The following is an 18,604-nucleotide window of genomic DNA, read 5'->3' as shown; positions in this document are numbered from 1 at the left end:
TGTAGCACTCTAAAATATGCATTTAATTAATTATTAATTAAATTAATTTCTGAATGAATGAAGATATACATGTTCATGTTATGTATAAAGTGTCACTAGAATATTCCTGTAAATTAATTTTTTATTTTTTCTTTATTATCATTATTATTTTTTTCTTTTAGTAAAGTTTAAAGTGCTTGATACCATGCGTGGAAAATATTATAATAAGAATATTTACATGTGCGTAATTAAGACCCCCCCCTCCTCACAGGAAGATCAAGTTTTGGGAGAAATTAACATTCTTTCTGTGCTTGTGTGTTAATTTCGTGTATTCATGGATAAAATGTGCACTGTCATAACATATGCGATCATTTTACCATGAAATAATTCTGTGAGATTTTGTTTGAGACTGGTATACATCAATCTCAAGATTTTCTTAGAAATCGCAGATTTTTTTCTCAGCTGAGTCGGAAAAAACGTTGGTGGCACGCATGTTTGTAAAAAATCTCCGATTTCAGAAAAAACTCAAAAGATAAGTCTGAGTTTGAGAAAATATTAATTTGGTGGCACAGTTTGGTGAGAAAAACTCAAATTTTCTGAGAAATCTCAGATTTGAGAAAATCTCAGCGTTGGTGGCCCCGAAGCCAGGTATGAAAAAACTGACTTTGTGAAATTGCAATGTTCTTGAATTTTGCAGAAAATGGGTGCACATGTATTTGAGTACCCTCATCAAAGAATTAAAATATAAGCCCACCCCTCAATCCAAAAAAATAAATAGAGGATATTCAATGTTTTGTAGTTGAATATGGAATTTATTTCACGAGTGGGAGAGGATTTTTTTTATAGAAGCATGAGTGAAAATATTAAAAAAAATCATGTCTCGCGAGTGAAATAAATTCCATATCAAACTACAAAACATTGAATTTTCTGTGTTTGATATTACATTTTATTTGATTTTGCCCTTGCCTCTGTCTTTTCTTAACACAGTGTCATAGGCTGTGACATCATAGTTGAGCAGTTGAGACGTCATAGGGTTGCAGTTGTGAGATTGAAAACATTGTAACATGGATTTTAGCAACATATTTGGGAAGAAATAGGCATTTTTAGCCATAGCTGCAATAATGTAGCCCTCTCCGATTTTTTTTATCTGGTATTTTCAGGAGCCCTCTCCAAAAAAAAAAAATGATAATAAAAATGGGAGAGGGCTTCATTATTCCAGCTATTTTAGTCTCTATCAAGATGGTTTAGTTACTATCTCTATCTTATTACAGGCCAGAAATTATTTTTACTTAGTTTGATATCCTTTCACACTGTGACAGAATACATACATGTATCACTTTTGTATCCTTTCACACTGTGAGAGAATATCACTTCTATTATAAATAAATCACAGCATTTCACTGTTGAAAATGTACCGGTAATAAAACATGTTTTGTAATCTTCAGAAAATTCTTTAATGATCTATAAGCATATTTTGGATCAGAGGTTAGGCTTTAAGCAAAATATTTAACTTTTGGCCATTTTTGAAGAAATTTTCAGGATTTAAAAATAATGATGCATTTCATGACATCATAATACATAGACTAGCAAGAAAACTACGTAGAAAAAATTTCAAGTAGATTACAATGAGGTACATAATTCTGTATATCCATTTTTGATTTTGGTGAAGTGGTGCCATGGTTACAAAAAATCAAAATTTCTTTGAAATACCTTCAAAACATTCCTCCTCCTATAGTTTTGCTGTGGTATGCAAATAGACTACACTGAGATACACAATTGTCCAGGGGTTGAAATTTTCTTAGAAAACCCACTAGCCCAGGGGCTACTGATCAGTAAAAAATTACTAGCCCAAACCTCAAACTAACTATAGCCCAAAAATTTCTTATGCAAAACGAAAACATAACTAGTTAAAGTTTCAAACGCTGTGGTGATCGACAGAAACAAATTAATGAAACTACTATGTAGTTCTCATTGAAAAGAAATCAGTCTACATAGAAAAGTGAACGTTACACTGATGAGATTTTTTTTTTTTCATTTTACTAGTCCAATGGACTATTACAACATTTAAATTAGCTAGCCTGAGTCTTAAAATAACTAGCCCCGGGCATCGGGCTACTGTATATTTCAACCCCTGATTGTCTTTATGGTTTTTTGATTTTGATGAATATGTTGCCATGGTAACTAAAATCGAAATTTCTCTAAAAATTCTTTTAAAAGACTCCTCCTCCTACAGTTTTAGTCTGATTGCAATTCATCTTACCACAAAAAGAGAGTAAAACAAGGATTATTATTTATAAATTATACTTCCATGTAAATTAGTTGAATCTGATTCATCGAGAAACATTTGTTAAAAAACACTAATACCCGCTGAATGATGAAGCCACGCCCTCCAGCGTAGCAGCAGTCAACACTGCTTGACGACGGGTGTTATTCCAAAAAATAGTGACTGCGCAGAATTTATGCACCCAAGGTTCACTGTTATATGTAAACATTCAGTATAATATAATAAATATTGCATGTAGTTGAGTGTAACATTGAAAATTTTCACCCCTCGAAAACCATTGTCAACCTCGGCTGCACCTCAGTTGACAATGGTTTTCTTAGGGTGAAAATTTTCAATGTTACACTCAACTACATGCAATATTTATATATTATTGCTGTTGTAAAGTTTCAAGTTCAAATGCTACTTTTCTCTTCCTCTGTTATAAGTACAAACCAGTAGAGCTAGTCTCCACAGAGAATTCTTGTTTATAAAGTGCATCAAATTTGCTGTTTTATTGAAGCAGATTTAACCTCGAAAAACTAGTATATTTATCAAAAGGTAAAAAGAATTTCAATAATCAACAGTTGTTGAAATAGAGTTTATCTATATGAATAAAAAAATAATTTAAAATTTTTTTTTTTTTAAGGATAAGTAATAACAAGCATTCTGAGAGTATTGCATTAGCAATACTAGTCCCCTACCAGCAAGTGTAATCTGGTTCCTGTTAAATTGAAAATGCCATAATTCCGTCAAAAATCAGTGAAGCGGGACGAAATGCAAACTTGATCTATAACTAATCATGGTAAAGTCACATACCAAAAATCAGCCCAATATCTGAAAGTGTTTAGAAGATAATTGTGGAAAACCCCTAGAAATTGAAAAGGCCGTAATTCCATCAAAAATCAGTGAAGTGGACCGAAATGCAAACTTGATCTGTAACTCATCAAGATACACTCAAGTACCAAAAATCAGCTCAATATCTGCAAGCGTTTAGGAAAAAAGTGCAGAAAACCAAGTGGGACAGACTGACAGACAGACAGAGGGACAGACAGATGGACAGACAGACAGACGGACAGACTCAGAGGAAACCTAAAGTCCCGTCCGGTTTCACCGGTAGGGGACTAGAAATGTATTTACTTAACCATAAATTCTAGTGTTATGCTTAAGTACAAACCACGCTTTCTGAAAAGCACTTGGTTTCCATGGCAACGATGCGAAAAATTATTAGTCCCCTACCGGTGAAACCGGAGGGGACTATAGGTTTCCTCTGAGTCTGTCCATCCGTCTGTCTGTCTGTCAGTCTGTCCCACTTGGTTTTCCGCACTTTTTTTTCTAAACGCTTGCAGATATTGAGCTGATTTTTGTTATGTGAGTGTATCTTAATGAGTTACAGGTCAAGTTTGCATTTCATTCCGCTTCAATGATTTTTGACGGAATTACGACCTTTTCAATTTTTCAGGGTTTTCCGCAATTTTTTTCTAAACGCCTGCAGATGTTGAGCTGATTTTTGGCATGTGACTTAACCGTGAAGCGTTATAGATCAGGTTCGCATTTCATCCCGCTTCATTGATTTTATGGCATTTTCAATTTTTAGCGGGACCCAGATTACACTTGCCTGTAGGGCACTAGTATTGCTAATGCAATACTCTCAGAATGCTTGTTTTTTGCTTGCTTTTTTCTATCATACCCTTTGTTCTGATAATTTTTAGTCCCCTACCGGTGAAAACGGAGGGGACTGTAGGTTTTCTCTGAGTCTTACCGTCCGTCTGGCTGTCTGTCTGTCCCTCTGTCTGTCTGTCAGTCTGTCCCACTTGTTTTTATACGCCGGTCTTAAGACAGGACGTATTATGTTATAGCGTTCATGTCCATCCGTCCGTCCGTCTGTTAGCTTTTTCGTGTCCGGCTCATAACTTTAATACTATTAGGCATAGAGTTATCAAACTTTGTCAGCTGATGCATCTTTGGTAAAAGGTGTGTCACGCATTGAAAGTAGGTCGCTCTGACCTTTAATTAAGATGCTGTGGCCAAATATGGAAAAATCCTGTCCGGCTCATAACTAGAAAACTATTAGACTTAGAATCATCAAACTTGGCCAATTTATGCATCTTAGATAGAAGGTGTGTCGCGACCTATTTCAAGGTCACTGTGACCTTTAATTTAAGTGAAATTTTAAAAAAAAAATTTTTTTTTTACTATTAAATTACACAATCCCAAAAAATGTAGGAGTGTTGCAGTATCCATATTAAAAAAATGTTAAATCAAGAAAATACTTATTTTTTTCATTATATACTGTAGATTCCTAAATATACGCGAGGAATAAATTGTCGCGTAATTACGCGAGAAGCACCACTCGCGAAATAAAATTACTCGCTTTTATTTTTATGTTGCTTTAATGTATGTAAAATCTCTAGATAAAACACCCATTCGCGAATTATTGTTCTCGCGATTTGACGCCCTTGGGCCATTTCGCGATATTAAGTACTCGCGTAAAAAAAGGAATCTACAGTACTTTACAGCAATCTATAACAAATGTAATGTTATAAGAGAAATTCCACCTCTCCCATGGGTTTAATTATCAAGCACTGGTCAAGTAGAATTTTGATAACAGAAAATTGCATGTCAAATTAGAGAGAAATTAATGAGTTTAGTGTGAGGAGCTAACTGGTAGAGCATCTCTGATCAAGCAGGTGTTATCTATATCTCTTGGGACTGGGCAAATGTTGGATTAAATACATGTAGTTCTTGTTCACAGGCTAGCCTAACTTTTGAAATGAATTTGGTGAAAAGTAATTAAAACTAATTTGATATTGCATAATAATAAAATTTGTTGATATTTTATAATAATCTAATTAATTAAAACTAATTATACTTGGGGGGGGGGGGGGGTAATATTGAAATCAGCATGCCCATTGTCCATATGATTGCAGCTTAAAACCATCTAGTTTGACATTAAATCTAAAAAAATCAAGTATTTAAAAAAAATGTTTTAATTATGGTAGATAGCCACTACAAATCTAAGAGTCATGCAGGAACCTTATTAATAATGTTGCTTCAAGATGACACAAGTTTTTTTTTCTTTTTAGAAATTTTTGTAACAAATTTTTAAAAAATCTTTGTTTTCAAATTTAACTTCAGGATGACATAAATGTGCATTTTTATTGCACTACAAAGCAAATAGTGCAGATCCATTCATCCCTTGGGAGTAATGAATGGACATGCATCCAGTTAAAGATTAATTAATGAGTTCAATGTAGAAAGGCTAGCTGTCTCAATCATTTCTGTAAGAGCATCTCTGATCAAGCAGCTCTTATCTGTATCCTTTGGGAATTAGACAGAAGAACTGCTGGTCAGTTTATACATGTAGCATATGTCATTTGACTGCCAGCCTTTTTATTTTCAAAATTAATTTGGTGTAGATTAAGTTGTTAAGACTAAATTGATATTGCTTAATATGATATTTTTATATTTTTTTGAAAATATCAACTAGAGCATCATGTCTCACAAATATGAAAGATGTGTGTGTGTTTGGGGGGGGGGGGGGGCTGCAGATGGGCATTTGTCAAGCTCTAACACAACCAGTTGAGGATCTATAATGTAATATTTGTTAAAATTAATGCGTACACCACAGAAGATGTATAAACAAATATTATAAGGAATGGAAAAATCATGGAAGTCCTTGTACCGGTATCAAGGTTGACATGATTTTCTTGCACTCTAAACTGTTTTTGATAATTGAACAATATTTGATGGGCGTATCATGCTGTGGCGGGGCACTTTATTCCGCACTCTTTTTCTAAATGCTTGTAGATATTGAGCTGATTTTTGGTATGTTAGTGTATCTTGATGAGTTACAGATCAAGTTTGCATTTCATTACGCTTCAATGATTTTTGACAGAATTATGACCTTTTAATTTTTTCAGGGTTTATTCGCAATTTTTTTCTAAACGCTTTCAGATATTGAGCTGATTTTTGGTATGTGACTTTACCTTGATGAGTTATAGATCAAGTTTGCATTTCGTTCCGTTGCATTGATTTTTGATGGAATTATGACATTTTCAATTTTTAACGCGAACCAGATTACACTTAGGGGACTAGTATTGCTAATGCAATACTCTCAGAATGCTTGTTATACGAGTTTTAACCAAATTTATTTTTATGCCACTTTCCACATTTTTGTAACTAAATGCTCGATGCTTGCTGATTTTGACTCGTAACAACATCTTTGAAGGAAATGAAATTAATTTGTAAATCAATGAATTTTACATAGCATGTGCTGGGGAAAAAAATCTCTACCCAGCCACCTTGAAAAAAAATGGGTCAAAGTACATCAAAAAAAACTTTTAATGATGGCCTTATTTATTTATATTTTCAGTATCTTATCCTTCACTTGTTCACAATATTAGAAGATATTGTATTGCTGGGAATCTATCAACCAAGGGCTAGTAGAAGTATAGAAGTCAACAACGTTCAACAAGGTACAAATTTGCATTTTTTTCTAGAGCTGTATGTATGATAAATAATAATTGTATCCTTTTTCTTGCTTCAGTTGATTTCCAAACTAAAAGAATGAGATACAAGTGCTTAAATGTTGCAGGTCATGAAAAGAAATTTTCCCTGTAAATTGTACATGTATTCAAATAGATTTCAAAAAAAAAAAAAAACATTTATTCTAAGAGTTCAGTATGTTTTACAAACCTAATGCATATTGCACAATTCTTAGTACAGATAAAAAAAAATATGTATTAAATATATATTAATCTTTTAATCTGCTCTACATGCCATTAAAATTAATGCTATGTGATTTGGATTATCTGGAGTTAAACTGCATCAGTTTTATACATGCCTTTATTTTTTGGTAGTTGAATTATCATTTTAAAAGGAATCATCTCTGTTTTTGTTTTTTTTTTTTTATAAATTATGCTAAACAAAAGATAACATTTTACTGAATATTTAACATTGTATTTTTTTTTTCATTTTAATTTACCCATGCAGTTTTACTCAATAAACTGTACAAAAAGTGTACCTTTTCAAGTGAAAAAAAAATTGCTGTTGTTTTTTAATGTGTATACTCAAATTTTTCATTTAGATTATCTTCAAGGTAGAGAACTCCAAATTTGGGTCATTAAAATGTCAGAATATGTATATTTTTCAATTTTTCACAGAGTAAATATTTGTTCCTTTTTAGTCAAATTTCTTTGTATCTAATCAATAATTAATGTGTCTGTTTTCTCTTTTCATGCAGGTGTAAAAGATGAATACAGATTTAGCTTGGGGTATCCTTTTCATTGAACTAACCATTATTCAACTAAAAAAGAGTATTATTAAAAGTAAATTTTATTTAAAGTTGGTGCTCTGTACATTATAACAAGTAACAAATATTACAAAATAAGAACTAAATAAACCTAACTTTATTATATCCATTAATAATTTCTTTGACTGTGATAAGCATGGTTATCACTAACTTGATCCTGAAGCCCTTGACTGCATTCCTTCTATGGAGAATATACCAGGACAGAGGAGGGAGATTCTCGGACTTTAATTTCCCCAACCTCCCACAATTTGGTAAGAAGCTTTGTATGTCATCATCATCAGGTTTTAACTGACAGCTTTAATAGATCATGATTTCCAACCAAGGTCATTTAGTTAAGGTTAAGGTTAGAGAGATTGAAAGTAGAAAGTTCCTGTTCAGAGCTGGATTTTATATTGGAGGAACTGAAGGATGTTAATAGACAAATTAACATTTTGCTGGACTAAAGATGAGACATTTGAATAGAGTGAAGATGTATTTTAATTTATTTTAATTTCTTGATTTTCGGATCTCCATATTTACTGGGGAGGATTAGTATCAAATATCTTTTATCTGATTAGGTATGGGAACATAATTATTAGAATTGTACAGTAAAACACTGTTACAGTCAACACACTTATAATGAATTCACATTTACAGCAAAGAGATTATGAATTTATTGGATATATATAGGATCTCCCCATGATTTGTGGTTGGATACTTTTATCCAATGAGGTGTGTGTGTGTGTGTGTTTTTTATCCCTGAGCCTTGATGAGGGGATAAAAAACACAACATGATGGATAAAAATCATATCTAACCACAGATCATGGGAGATTCTTTTCATCACATGTTTTTTACATTACTCTTAATGTTTTACACTGATTTTATATATGAATCACATTATTTTACTTCATCACTTTCATGCAAAACCCATTGTGATGTCACAGCAGTGGGATATGAAAAAAATATCCAATGAGTGATATCCACGAGATAAAGGAGTAAACATGATAAAACAAATTATGTTTATAATGAGTTGAAGTTGTTCATCCCTGGCACTTAGCTATGAGTTCTTTACTGTACATGTTTTCAGATCTGTACAAAGTGCAAAACAAAATCAAACTAGTGCTAATTGTAACGGGAACCGTTACGGATGTTCCCCAAACGGCTCCCCAAATCCCTTATGATGCCCCATTTTCTACAAGCTTAAATAAATTAGAGAATACTTTTGTAATATAGATGGACACTTTATTTTTAAGGGTATTTCATTGGAAAACTACTCCGATATAGCCATATGGGTATTAGCCAATCAAATTTCAGCGCATGTGCTTGCACATGTTTTCTACATTTTTCACTTTAATTTTCTTATAGTGTCTCACAATACATACAGTTGTGTTAAATATTAAAGAATTTCATTGAAAAATAAGAGAGATGTAACCCTTTAAGTATTAGCCAATCAGAATTCAGCATACGCACATGCAGGTCCTTGCATTCAATTTTGATAGTATTATAATGTAGGAGCTCTATGTGCTTATCCATGTCATAAATTTCATCCTGTTTTGTTGAAAACCAAGGGAGTTATAGACATTTAAAGTTTCAACCAATCAGATTGCAGCACACCTGCATGCGCGTGTTTTCAAGAAATTTCCTATATAACATGTTGTAGCACCTTATAATATATACTTATATTCTAAATTTCAAAGTATTTTGTCATAAAACAAGGAAATTATTGAGATTTTTGTATCAGCCAATCAGAGAAGAGCGCACGTGCATGCGCGTGAGTTCACGCTAATTTGACCATGTTAACTTGTCTAGACTACTAATGTATCTTTATATTTTGAGTTTCAAAGCAATTCATCAAGAAATACCAAAGTTACGGCTTCATCAAGTATATCAGTCATTTCACTCATTGCACGCGCGCGCACGTGCATGCATGTGCGCGCAAAATGACCTTCGTTCCGAACACCTACACAGCATGCCTATTAACCCTAAAAAGGTTTCATGTCAATCGGATGAGTGGTTCTATGAGAACACTCGCGGACAAAAAAGTACCGGAGAAGAAAGTAGAAAAAAAGAATAATAATAATAAGAAACAGAGTAAAAACAATTTGTTCCCAAACTTCGTTTGGGGAACATAATGAATACTTTTCATTGTGTCATCACTTAAATTTGCTATACATGTACTTGCATTATAATTGTTTTGTAGCTCCCAAATCATTAAGGAATTTGTTACTGTTTCTCCATACCATGTGCACCTTTGGCCAAAGCTTTTGATCAATGATAGATTAATAAACCTATAATGGTATTCAGAAAATCTCCATTGACCCAATAGTTTTTAGGTCACCTGAGTCACTCAAGTGATCTATTGCTATCTGTTTTTGTCCTTCATCATGTGTTGACATTTAAACATGTCCAGCTTCTTCTTTGGAACAGCTAATTTAAACCAATTTCAACCAATTTAACATAAAGCATTTATGGGTAAAGGGGAACAAAAATTGTGAAATTCATGGCCCCCACCACCCTGGGGCCTGAGGGATGGAACAAAACCATCAAAATTAATGCAGTCTTTAAAAATCTCCTTCTTTACTCCTGGACATCAAGCAGTCAAACTGTTGGCATGATTGTAATAAGCATTGATCCCTCTTCAAAAATTGTGAAATTTATGGCCCCAGGGTCAGGGGTTCTGGAATTAGGGTGGGGCTCTTTTGATCATAGAGAGATTCTTTGAGAATCTTCTTTTCTGCTCCTGGGTTACAAGCAACCAAACAAAGTGCTTGGTTTAGATGAGTAAGGGTTCCAAAATTGTGAAATTCATGGGCCCTGGGTCAAGGCTTCTGGTATTCGAGTGGGACTGTATTGATTATTTAGTGAAAATGCATTAATTCCTTGAAAATATGCTGCTCTGCTCCTGGGTATTAAGCAAACAACCTAAGTGCATGATTATGATGTGCAAGGGTTCCTCTCTCAAAATTGTGAAATTCATGGCCCCTGGGTCAGGGGTTCGAGTGGGAATGTATTGATTATTTAGTGAAAATGCATTAATTCTTTGAAAATCTGCTTCTTTGTTCCTAGGTAGTAAGCAAACAAAGTGCATGATTATGATGAGCAAGGGTTCTCCCAAAATTGTAAAATTCATGGCCCTTGGTCAGGGGTTCGGTTGTTAGGAACAGGCTCCATGCACAATATAGTGAAAATGCATGATTTCTTTGAAAATGTTCTTCTCTGCTCCTGGGTAATAAGCAAACAAATTAAGTGCATGGTTTAAATACTTGATTGCACAGGTGTCTTTTTCAAAATTGTGAATATTGTGTCCCCTGGGTCAGGGTTTCAGATGTCAGGGTGGGACTCTGTTGATCATATAGTGAAAATGCTTGATATCTTTGAAAATGTTATCCTCTGCCTCTGGGTATTAAAGAGAAAATTAATGCATGGTTAAGATGAGCAAGGTGCATAATCCAATGTTGTGAAATTCAAAGCCCCTGGGTCAGGGGTTCTAGTGTTACAGTGGGACTCTATTGATTATATAGTGAAAAAACATTAGTTCTTTGAAAATATTCTCTGCTCCTGGGCATCTAGGAGGCAAACAGAGGACAAAATTTAATGAGTAGAGGTGTTTGTCCTAGATTTGTGAAACTCTGGACCACAGGGTTAAGTCTTTTTGTGTTTTGGGGGGACAGGACTCATGTAGGGAAATTTGTACTCTATTGAGAGAAGTTATTTCCCTTGGCTTTTTGCCTGTGATAATTTATCATATAAATAATGTTATTAATGGGTCAGTTGAATAAAAGAATTCAACAAGAATTACTTTCATAGTTTTTAATGTCTAGGTAGGCTTGTAAGTAATAGATAAATAAGTAGAGTGTTCCAAGGCATGCAAGTGTCGCCTGCTTTGTAGCTTCATTAACGATGTACATGTAAATAAATCTAAGAGTGGTCAGCTTTTTGTTTACTATTAGCCTGATAGTTCATGATGCATTTGCCTGCAAAGAAAAAATGGCATCCATGGATAGTATAAGATTGTGATAGAATCTGACAATCAAAGAAAATATGGTTCCCTAACCCTCAAATGAACAATTAAATTGAAAATATTAGAAATAACTATTTATCATTTTATTCATATGTGTTTCCATTAATTCCCCAAAAGAGATTTCAGTCTGTCTTTACTGCAATTGTCTACACGATCTATTGTGGAATATTGATCCCGATATATTTTCATATTGTTTAAATATAAGTTTGGGTGGTAACTGAATATCATACAGTTTCAAAGTACAGTATCATGAGCTCAACATGTTTCCAACAATCCTCCAAAAGAGATTTCAGTCTGTCTTTACTGCAATTGTCAATCTACACGATCCATTGTAGAATACTGATCACGATGTATTTTCATAGGTATTAAAATATAAGTTCATATGGTAACTGAGTATCATACAGTTTCAAAGTACGGTATCATGAGCTCATAAACATGTATAAATGCTAATTATCAAAATCCTGCCTCTCAAAATTCAAAAGTCATAAGTTAAATTAAAGTGCCCGTGGTATTTTTTGCAAAGTAGGTCAAAGGTTAAGGTCAAGTGGATTGTAATGCTGGTATTTTTCATAATGTCTTATGACAAAAAGTGCACATGCTAAATGGTGTAGATTTACCTCTTAAGGTCACAGGTACTTGTGGACAGGATCCCCCCCCCCACAGGTCAAAAAATATTTTCATGTATTTTTTTCATAAATTATTCTTCTAGTACACATTTACAATGTATTCCATAAGAAAAATCCAAAAAATAACGCAGAATTAACGTTTTACTAAAAAATCATACCCGCGGTATTATAAAATAAAGAAGGTAAGTCACTTCCATTTGTTTACACTTGACCCCTCTTGGATATCAGGCCCGAAATATCATTTACCTAATACATGTCACCAAAATGTGTCATGATATCTTGTTTCGGTAGATATTTTTGTCTTTAATCGTGCTATTTAATTGCCCAGGCATTCCATAATAATCCGAGTATTCATCATCAAACGTGAAAAATGCTACAAGATTTGGAAATGTCAAAGTAGAAATTACGGAAGTGATGCAAAAACGACACCTAGCGTGTAACTCTCGAGTTCCGAGTTTTATAGAACTAAGGGAAAAGTCAGAGGTCTACGAAAAAGTTCGGGAAAATTTTGATAAAGAAGTTGAAATTGATTCATTAGAATTAAATTCTGCTTAAGATTTTCGAGATGAGCGAGGGTAGTCGTCAATATTCCCTTTAAAGGATGTTATCACTGATACCAAATAGCGGTTTAAAAATCGCTTAAACATTTATTTACAACTTACAAGACATGTACCCCCCCCCCCTTTCCCTTCTACATGGACATGCTTGCAATTAATTCCGATAATATTAAGCTTAATAATTATGTGTATTTTTTTAATATTCTTTTGAGATGATTATATTTTGCCAAGGAATTTAAGTGTGAGTCTTTCCAATATAATTCTTAAGAATGAAAATCAGAACCCCATTTTTTTTTTTAATTTTCTTGCTCTTCTTTACTTTCACGTCGCACTGCTGAGTTTATTTCTGGCCTTGATTACATATATATCAAGCTGCTAACTTCTATAAAATAAAGACTTTTAAAAAAGTTCTTTAGGTACGTCTTATCTAACAGTCACAGTTAGATAATTGCCATAGGCGTCGGAACGGGGGGGGGGGGGGCTTAGGCCCCCCTCCCCCACTTTTTTGCAAAGATATACATAATATAGGCATTGAAAATTGGGGCTTACCTTTTTTCATTGGTTTAGCCCTCCCCCTTTCAATTAGCCACCCCCACTTTTAATTTGCTTCCGACGCCTATGATTGCAACTTGTATTACGCACCTTTTGACGTTTAAATATTGCATGGGTTGTACAACCATTCATCAACCGGTCAATTGTTTTTCTCCAACACTGTAACTTGTAATGCCATGCACAGCCCCCGTCCCCAAATTAATCAATATTGATTATACATGTAGTGAATTCATAACAAATGGAAAAAAAAGATTTTTTGTACAGTTTTAAATAATCACATTTCTGTCTTTACTTATTTTTAAAACTAGTTTATCATTCTAAATATTATATTTACTACCACATTAATTTAACGGATATCCACCTTTCCGCAGAAACAATTTAATGAAAATTCCATATCCACGCAGAAGGGGAAGGCGGCCGAGGTGGTGTGGGGGGGGGGGGGGTTACATGTAAGATATTATAATGTTTAAGCGATTTTTAAACCGCTATTTGGTATCAGTGATAACATCCTTTAAAGGGAATATTGACGACTACCCTCACTCATCTCGAAAATCTTAAGCAGAATTTAATTCTAATGAATCAATTTCAACTTCTTTATCAAAATTTTCCCGAACTTTTTCGTAGACCTCTGACTTTTCCCTTAGTTCTATAAAACTCGGAACTCGAGAGTTACACGCTAGGTGTCGTTTTTGCATCACTTCCGTAATTTCTACTTTGACATTTCCAAATCTTGTAGCATTTTTCACGTTTGATGATGAATACTCGGATTATTATGGAATGCCTGGGCAATTAAATAGCACGATTAAAGACAAAAATATCTACCGAAACAAGATATCATGACACATTTTGGTGACATGTATTAGGTAAATGATATTTCGGGCCTGATATCCAAGAGGGGTCAAGTGTAAACAAATGGAAGTGACTTACCTTCTCTATTTTATAATACCGCGGGTATGATTTTTTAGTAAAACGTTAATTCTGCGTTATTTTTTGGATTTTTCTTATGGAATACATTGTAAATGTGTACTAGAAGAATAATTTATGAAAAAAATACATGAAAATATTTTTTGACCTGTGGGGTATATTCGGGGGGGGGGGGGGGGGGGGGGGGGGGGGGGGATCCTGTCCACAAGTACCTGTGGGTCAAAGGTCAGGAGGTTAGTAACCATGGTAATTTATGAAAGTCATAGTGCCAAGTGCCAAGCAATATATGTCCATAATTATATCAAGCCCATACCTCTTACAGATCTCACGATATAGGTTGTAACAGAGGGACAGACAGATAGGTAAACAAACGCCTGATAAAGTGATCCCTACGTGATGCTTTGCAGGTGACACAAAAATGAGACAAAAATGCCATATCTTTATACATTAGATATTCTTCAAAGACCAAGAGAGGCTATTGTAAGAGAATACCATGGGTCCGTATAAGTGCTTAAGTTTAATTGCATAGATAGTGACAAATGGGAGTTTATTTGCACTGGCAAGTACAGGCAAGTAAGATGATCTACTTTATGATTTGTTACTGAGTAACTTTTTTGTTCATCCCTGATCATCAAATTTCCCCTGCTTTTGGGCAACATATCTTATCTATCAATTTATTTTGATTTATTTAATACTTCTATGGATTCTTAACAGTGTTGTATTATACTCGGGTGACCATATAGGCCCTTGGGCCTCTTCTTTTAACTTTGCCATGTGCTAATTTGTGTTACAAGTACATGTTTGTGTGCTATGTGTGTTACAAATACATTATAATGGTATGATAGGATAAAGTGTGTATGTATCAAAGTAAAAAGATTGTTAAGATGCACATACAGTGCATATAAAGTACTGAAATAACATTATTGTGAATGTTATAGGAGGCAGTCCCCCTGGCCAGGGTAACTATGAGAATATAGATCAGCCAGTTCCAACTAACAATGTAGAGACAGCATCATCAAACATAGAGAAACCACATCAGTAACTAAACAACAGACCATCAGGTGTCACAGGAGTGAATCAGTCACTCACTAGTCATAGCTAAAACCAGACTAGCTAACTTTACAGACATTACAGCTAAGATCAAACCAGTTAACAGCTCAAACCAGACCACTTAACTAAAAGCCAAACTATTAGAGCTATAACAAACCTAACATTAAATTTTAAAACAGTTTACTATAGTAGTCCTTATGTACATGTAATCTATTCAAATGCAAACAGTTCATAATACTACATATTCACTGGATTTTAAGCAGTATTCACCAGAGAGTCAGTGCGTGTGCAGCAGCATTGTGACGTCACAATCAATACCTCAAACAACGTTGAAAACAGTGGTTGCAACAGCCATAGCCGGATGTGTATTTGAGCAGGAAAAATGTTAGGCAAGTTTATCCCAGGATTATTTTCTGAACAATTTGATGGCTTCCATACAGCAAAAGAAAAAACAAAGAAGTTACAGGTTGTTATCTGGACTTTTTCTTTTTTCTACGACAGAAGTTTGTTAATGGAAATGGTATCGTCATGCAGCCTTCAATGTCTTACTCATTCAAATCCTGACTATATAATTAAACAATTATGGACTCTTTTGGTTGTGAACATGGTTTCAAATTGTTTCACACCAGAGACTTTGGCTTCCCCTCGGTCAATATTTTTCTGATGAATAACAAACCATATTCACTACCGAAAGAGTCCATAATTGTATAATACTAAATGAAACCACAGCATTACAGCTGAAAACCAAACCAGTTGACTAATATTCACCTTACACCATAAACCAAGATTTAAAACTTGCACCAAAATAAAACTAAATCAATACGTGTAGCTAACACCAAGTCAGTAAAGCCCAATCCAAATTATTGACCTTTGGCTTTTGAAAATGGATTATATATGTATGGGGTTTTTTTTTGCACCACCATGAATAAGGCTGGGGCATATAGTGTTTGTCATGTCCACCTTCCGTCTTCCGTCCTTCCATCTGTTCATCTGTCACACTTTACATTTAGCCCAGTTTGAAAAATTTTAATCCATACATTGATACAGATTGGTGAGAGCTTTTGAAGTATATCATAATTTTTTTAAATTGATGTTCCCTGTGACCTTGACTTCACATATAATTTTCTGACCTTGACTTTTCTTTGACCTTGACATTACTTATCTTTTTTTTGCATTTAGCTCAGTTTCAAAATAACTTTTCAAGATACATGTATCTCATACATCAATACATATTGGTGGGAAATATTCAAGTATGTCATAATTTTCTGACCCTGACCTTCCCTATGATCTTGACCCCCACTATTCCTCATTTTACATTTATCTTAGTTTAAAAGAACTGTTTAAGATATTTTCACAGAACTCCAAACAATGATACATGTTGATGGGAGATATTCACTTGTGTCAAAATTTTCTGACCCTGACCTTATTTATGACCTTGACATCACTATTAATTAGTTTGCATTTAGAGCAGTGTAGAAGAAACTGCCCTTTTTATTTTCATCAAAACTTGATAGGAGCTTTTCAACTGTGTAATAAATTTTTGACTTTGACCTTCCCTATGACCTTAACTTCAATTTTCAAGGTATTTTCAGAAACTGCCCTTTTTATTTTCATCAAAACTAGTACACTGATACATATTGATGGGAGCTTTTCAACTGTGTAATAAATTTTTGACTTTGACCTTCCCTATGACCTTAACTTCAATTTTCAAGGTATTTTCATTAACTTTATACTAAGTTACATATTGGTTAGAGCAATTATATGCTGTCATAATTTTTTTTTTACCCTGACTTTCCTTAGGACTTTGACCCTCCTATGACCTGAATACCACTTTTAAAGATTTTTTAATTAAATTTCATATGACTTGCTGTGGTACATACATGTACTGGTGAGGGCAATTCAGCTGTGTCATTTTTAGTAGACAAATAAAGCGTGTTTTCATGTCGCAATACAAATGTACCATGTGCGAGGCATTCATGTTCTGTGAACATATTGCTAGTTAAATTTCAAAAATGTGTTTATTCCTCAAATACTTTCTTTTTGTGATTTAGTTTTGTGTAAAGAATTATCTCTGTTCTTGTTCATCAATGCAAAAATCATGAAAGGACAAATTAAGACATTTTTATTTTGTGTTTGTTTAGTGTGTCCAAATTTAGGAAATACCCTACAGTGTGATCCAATTGATAAGGTTAAAAAAAATTGAAAGTCAGTTTCAAAATTTCAAATTCCTTATTACGATAAGGTATGTATGTATTTATGTGACATATGGACTGCCATGATTTTTTTAACATTGAGGGTACATTGTGCAACCATAGATATTTCACATATTAAGCTGTGGTAATGGTGTAACCGTTTGAAATTTGAAGTATTCTACTAGGTATTTGCTCCATGTTTTCTTTTGCACTTAAATTTTAATACACTTTCTTTTTATTGGGATTACATGTATTTCTTCCAAGATAAGGCATGTAAGGGGTAGTATGGTTTATGCTATTATGACTATCCTGTGACTTTACTTAAACTTGATGTTCATTTTATAATCAGGTATCATCCCATAATTTGTGTGCATAATCATAAGTGCAGGACTATAGCACTCTATTGACCATTTATAGGTTAAACTAGTCCATTGATTCTCATCCCTTCTTCCTTTCATAATGCTTGTGTGGGTACATGTGAACATTCCAGTTTTTTAATGTATGCCAGTGACTGTGAGGCTACTGAAATTTAGATGTTTGCTAAGAATATGCCTTAATATGTTATAGTGGATTATTGAATGTTTTTTTACCTATTAATTGTTGTTACAAGATATTGATGTGCAATATTCACTGGTCAGTGTAAATGAAATATGCTTTATAATTTGATATCCCTTATATATATTCTGTTATTATATTTTACATTTTGTTTAAACATTTGTAAAAGTAAATTTCATGTAATATCTACATTCCTCATTATACACTGTATGAAGCAATCTTGTTTTAAATCTTTTTTGTAAATATTGATGTACATTTTTCAGCATTCCATCATTGAATAATCTTTTAATAAAGAAAAGTACTTCTTCTGTGTTAATATTATTGGGAAATTTGTTTTTCAGTCTCTTCATTCATTGCATACCTAAGTTGGCAACCAAATGACTGGTTCAAAGTTCTGAAGAACTACAAGAATAAGTTCATGTACAAGTTATCACTTCAAATCTTGTTTCTCCTGGATACTATATGTGTATGGTATCATATCCCCTAGAGATGGATAAGAGAGTATATTGGCTCATCATACAACAAAATCTGGCATAGCATCGAATTTGGCTCCCAACCAAATTTTGAACTGGGCTTAACTTTGACCTCTGTAAA

General features: G+C 33.7%; 1 protein-coding gene across 1 annotated transcript in view; it reads left to right on the top strand.

Annotated features, from left to right (window-relative positions):
• Window positions 1-18,270, top strand: part of LOC133205904 (type-1 angiotensin II receptor-associated protein-like) — a 30,457-nt gene extending 12,187 nt beyond the window's left edge. The window contains exons 4-7 of the mRNA XM_061341797.1: window positions 6,615-6,717; window positions 7,485-7,515; window positions 7,689-7,804; window positions 15,152-18,270. Of these exons, the coding sequence (XP_061197781.1) occupies window positions 6,615-6,717; window positions 7,485-7,515; window positions 7,689-7,804; window positions 15,152-15,255 (354 nt within the window). The 3' untranslated portion in view covers window positions 15,256-18,270. The remainder of the gene's footprint in view (window positions 1-6,614; window positions 6,718-7,484; window positions 7,516-7,688; window positions 7,805-15,151) is intronic.
• The last annotated feature ends 334 nt before the right edge of the window (window positions 18,271-18,604 follow it).

This window comes from Saccostrea echinata, unplaced genomic scaffold (genome assembly GCF_033153115.1).
Source record: "Saccostrea echinata isolate AGI-Se365-2 ecotype Australia unplaced genomic scaffold, CSIRO_AGI_Sech_v1 ptg000054l, whole genome shotgun sequence".
Lineage (NCBI taxonomy): Eukaryota > Metazoa > Mollusca > Bivalvia > Ostreida > Ostreidae > Saccostrea > Saccostrea echinata.
This window is presented reverse-complemented; position numbering and strand designations above follow the sequence as displayed.